Consider the following 4,762-nt stretch of genomic DNA (forward strand, 5'->3'; position numbering starts at 1 on the left):
TTGCTCACCTGCTATTTTACTTTCACTTGTTTCTATAAACAGTGAGGATTAAAAGCTAGGGAGGGGAGAGGAAAGAAGTCCCCAAGAGCTTTTCACAGCACTTTTCTCCTAGAACTTCAGGACACGAGGAGGTAAGAAATTTATAAATGAATATTAATTACCATTGGTCACAGCTCATCAGCACCATCGTGGATCTGTTATATAGATGTCAATTAACAAGAAATCTGCCCCAATAGCGACCATCCTGAATTCCAAGCTGATTTTAAAAGGACCCTTCTCAAAGGACACCCCACCCTCTGGCCAGGCTCATAAAAGACCCACTGCTCGCGCTTCCCTTTCCACAGCCTCCAAAGCTCGTATTAAGCCAGAACAGAGTTTGGCCCCAAATGTGCATTCAGATCATTTTCCAAATGTGCGCCATTTACTTGACAGTCCACAATGGCTTCTTAGGAAAATAAACGAGCAAGTTCCCATTAGCCTATGAATGCTGTACCTGCCATGGGCTTTGGTCTCAGAATCACTGCATCTTGGGCATTAGGAGCTGGCAAGTCACAGTGCCCAGGCATCATCCCTCAGAAGGATCTCTGTCCCAAAGAAGCAAGATCATTTGGGCTCTTTAAAATTCTATCGACTAAAGGGAGTCCCTTCTACTTATTACTCTGTTCCCCGGTGCCGCATCCTTTGCCACCAGATCTCTACTCCCTGGCGAAGTCTTCCCCCTCCGCTGTCCTGACCAAACTGCTTTCATCCTCAAAACCCTCGTTACAAATATTTCTCTCCAGCTCATTGGAAAGTTCCAAGGGACAGCCTCAAATCAGTCTTATTTCCATTATTTTGTGGGAAACCAAATTTTCTCTTTTGAAACAAAGCACTTGACTGGTGAGGATGAAATGCAGTCTCAGAAGCTCTCCAATCACAATCAGCCTCACAAACATACCTGCTTGTTCCAAATCATTTCACAAAGTGTACCTATAACATCTTTAAGTGAAATACCACGTGTCAAACTTAATCCTAAACAAAGGCTGACAGTTCATCAAATTAATAAGAACAAAGATTGACATCCTAATAGAAAAAAGGAAAACATGAAAGAGGGCTTTTTACTTCAAAACAAATTGAGTGGTTACTCATGTTATGAAAATGTTAAGCCTTGTAATAATTAAACAAAACATTTTTGCAAAAAAAAAGATGCATAATTATACCCAGTATAGATAAGAGTGTAGTGAATTAGCATTTGCAGGAGCAGGAATTGGTGCAGCCTTATTAGAGGGTAATTTGACAATATCCATCAAAACTTTAAGTGCACACACAGGCATGGAATCTAACAATGTACTTACAAAGTGTGCCAAAATAGAATACTGTTCCTGGTAACATGATAACAGAAAAAAAAAATTGGAAACAACCACAGTGCCCAACTGCAGGCACTCTTAGCACAACTTAAAATGGAATACCACACAGCTGTTTAAAAGAAGCCAGTAAATCTACATACACTGACATGGAAAAATTGCCAGAATCTTTTATTATGAAGTGAAAAAAGCAAAGCCCTGAATGATGGGGGCAGTATGATCACAGCACAAATAAGGCAAAACATATAGAGGAAAAAACTACATAAATGAGGGTAAATGCAGGTAAAACTGTGTTTTTCTTGAGGGAACCACAAGAAACCACAACAGAGAATATCTTCAGAAAAAGAGATAGTGAAGGAGGATCTCACTTTTCAACGTATAAGTTTCTGTTCTATTTAAATTTCCTAAGCTGGTAGATGTAGTACTATTAAACTTAATATCAGCAAAATCGTCTGAGAAGTGAGATTATGAACTATGCTTTGCTTTCTCCTGTATGCCTCCCTAGATTAATAAAAAATAAACATAAAAATTGAAAAACTGAAAGACAATGACAAGATATCAAATTCCGAAGGTCTGTCCTCAGCCTTTCCACCTGCAGCAGATCAGCTTCTCCCCGCTGACACTAAATTAAAATAAACATCCCTTTCTGCAAAACTGGCTTAGAAACGTATCTGCAAAGGAGTAGAAAAGTTCTTAAACACTCATCTCTTTTCTTCTGGTCACAGCAATAGATTCAGTGTCAATGTGGGAGATGTGCCCCAGGTGCAGAAAGGAGAGGTGAGCCAACTTATAGGAGCTGGGGGCAGCAAGCAGCTTGGGGTGCTGGGGCTGTGAGAGGCTGGCCAGGACTCTCCTCAAGCGACTTCTGCAACCCATCCTGAAGACAAGGCTTTTCCCTTCAGTCACCTAGGCAGCCCACCACCTGCTAAATGCCTAAACCTCAGCCTTCCCACTTTAACCAAAAGGGTGATCTGCCTGCGGGCATCAATCAGTCCAAACCTGAGGTTCAGAGATGCAGAAAAAGTGTGCCACTGCACGAGCAAAAGATGTCCCTCCAGTCTTAGGGTACGATATCAGGGGATAGACCTATCAGACCTTTATGTAAAGCCCATTGGAAGGGGTCTTTGGAGGTAAAAGGAGGTGAAATGCAACCAAGTTTGTGGCCTTCTCTTCTCAGAAACGCTGATCGAGCTTTCATGGCTGAAACACTGGTCCTCATTAGCCTCCTTTAGAAAATCCTATTGGACTTTTAAAAGCTTCCATGGGAAAAACAAGACAAACTTTCTGAAATCCCTGTGCACACTGGCCAGCTGCGGCCAGCTACGGTTCAAGGTGACTGGGGCAAGCAGAAGGAGCATGCTCTGATATCTCAGGGCCCCCAGCAACTCACAACTTTTTATTCTGCCCCATACCTTCCTGAATTTCTCCAAAATTTCACTTACCCCACCCCAAATAAATCAAAGGAGTATGCAGCCAAAGCCAGGTCCTGGTATTGCTCCCAGTTATGTAAATCCTAATAGCATATGGCTGAGACTACTGGCCTGAGGAAGGCGCTGTTAAAGGGTCAGAATGTGTGGCTCTGCACTTATCTGATGCATAGTAATCTCCTCCTTGTGTGAAAGGCCCACCCCTGGGGATCCTCCAAGACCAGAGATCCAAGCTGTCCCCTTCTCACCAACCTATCCCCCCCACCCCCCAACAAGCCAGTACAGAGACCATACCAAGGATCCTGAAGCGAAATTTTTTCAAAGAGCTGGAGACCCTTAAAGACCCAAACCCTGCCCATGGGTTGCCCCCGGAAGGGGGAAGTGGTTAGCAATTGGGGTCAGAAACCCAGTAAGTCACAGAGGAGGAGCCATGCCAGGGCAGTTCTGGCAGTGGCGGGCATGGTCATCCAGCTCCTGAGGGCCATATGGGCCTGGAACAGACCTTGAGGACCTGGAGTAAGATTGTCTTGGGCAGGAATTGAGAGCAAGCTTGGCCTTGGGTCCTTCCTGCTCATGTCCAGCCCAGGACCATGCCGGCCACCGAGTTTACCTCCGATTATCAGGTTGTTTGCAAAACACCATGAAAGATTGATGTGGCCCCCCAGGCAGGGGAGCCCCGATTAAAGGCGTGACACCAGCATCTGTGCTGGGAGGACCCACTGGTCCCTGCAGCACTCAGAGCCCCTGGGGCGGTGGACTGGCCCAGGCAGGGAGGGAGGTGGGAGGCAGGTGGCAAGGGGAGGGAAGGCTGGAGCAGGATGTGGGGAGGGGGCCAAGGGCACTCCTACCCACCACCCCGAAGCATAGCCCCCCTCAGAGCAGGGACCCAACCAAACACCAGCCCCAACTGCGGCTTTGGTGCTTTCTGGCCGGCGCCAGCTTTTGGAGCAGCTCGTGACTCCGCGCTTACTCACCCTCTAGCTGTGGCGGACAGTGGAAATAAAACATCGCGGTCGGCCGGATGGGCTGGACTGCCAGGACTCCGGAGAGTAACCACGGGATAACAAGATGCGCGTAGATCTGGCCTCGCTGCAAAGTAAACAGCGACAGACCCTAGGTCTCCCTTTGCCTTCGCCCTAGTCTAGCCCCAGAGCGCCCCGGGGCACTCCCTTCCTGGAAAACCCCCTCCCAACACCCTCAGCCCACTGTGGAGGCTGGGGGGGGGGGGTGTTAGGTGATAGTACTGTTCCTAGCCGGGCCCGGTGGGACAGCCCTTCGGTGGGGTCCACCACCTGGACAGAAGTCCCCCCACCTCGGCTTCAACACCAAAACCACTCAGTCTGGTTCCCGGCTCTCAGAGGTCCCTGCTGCAATCCCTGCACCCAGGCCACCGCAGCCAAGTCCGCCAAGCACTCCAGGCTATCTGCACGAAAGGCAGCCCTGGCCAGGCAGGCAGCGAGCCCCAAGGCCAGCCTCCAGCGGCGGCTGGGTGTGTGAGTCCGGAGCCCGAGCGTACCTCGGTGGGCGCCGGGCGGCAGGCGAGGAAGGCCGGAGCGTGACCGCCTCTGGTCCGCTCGCCCGGCTCGGCTGGAAGCGGGAGGGGCTCCGCGCGGCTGGCGCCCGCAGGACTAAAAAAGTGACTCGGGAAGTGGCCAGATGTCTTGCTGTCTGTCTACAGCGCGCGCCGCGGCTCAGCACTCGCCTTTATAATCTCACGCATAATTGGCCTTAATCTGATTATTTCCAGCGCTGTCTACAGCGAGTAACTTGGATAGGTCTATTGGGCCTTACAAATAGCCCACGTGGTGTAAGAAAAAAAAAATCCGTCATTTTTCAGCAAACATCAGGAATGTTTTTCCTCTTTTCTTTTAAAAGAGGGTTGAAACAACCACTACTACCGCCACCCTCCCAAAAGCATTATTTTCTGAACACTTTACCCTACCTGCACTCTGAGCCCCCTCTGATTCAAACCTTCTTCCTCCCGGAGAGCTC

The 4,762-nt window shown here is 48.8% G+C and overlaps 1 protein-coding gene across 3 annotated transcripts in view; it reads right to left on the minus strand.

Annotated features, from left to right (window-relative positions):
• Nucleotides 1-4,451, minus strand: part of DRGX (dorsal root ganglia homeobox) — a 34,333-nt gene extending 29,882 nt beyond the window's left edge. The window contains exons 1-3 of one of the 3 annotated variants that reach the window (XM_084995944.1): nt 4,287-4,446; nt 3,745-3,859; nt 494-584 (exon numbers count right to left, since the gene is read on the minus strand). In XM_084995944.1, coding sequence (XP_084852070.1) covers nt 494-569 — 76 coding nt within the window. In that variant the 5' untranslated portion in view covers nt 570-584; nt 3,745-3,859; nt 4,287-4,446. Of the gene's footprint in view, nt 1-161; nt 337-493; nt 585-3,744; nt 3,860-4,286 lie in introns of those variants that run through there. The other 2 variants (XM_021073531.2, XM_084995945.1) reach the window with 2 other exon arrangements.
• Nucleotides 4,452-4,762: the final 311 nt, after the last annotated feature.

Source organism: Sus scrofa, chromosome 14 (assembly GCF_054392235.1).
Source record: "Sus scrofa isolate SSC_HxYL_T2T_F1_AM1 chromosome 14, Sscrofa_HxYL_maternal_Yorkshire_Landrace_v2.0, whole genome shotgun sequence".
Lineage (NCBI taxonomy): Eukaryota > Metazoa > Chordata > Mammalia > Artiodactyla > Suidae > Sus > Sus scrofa.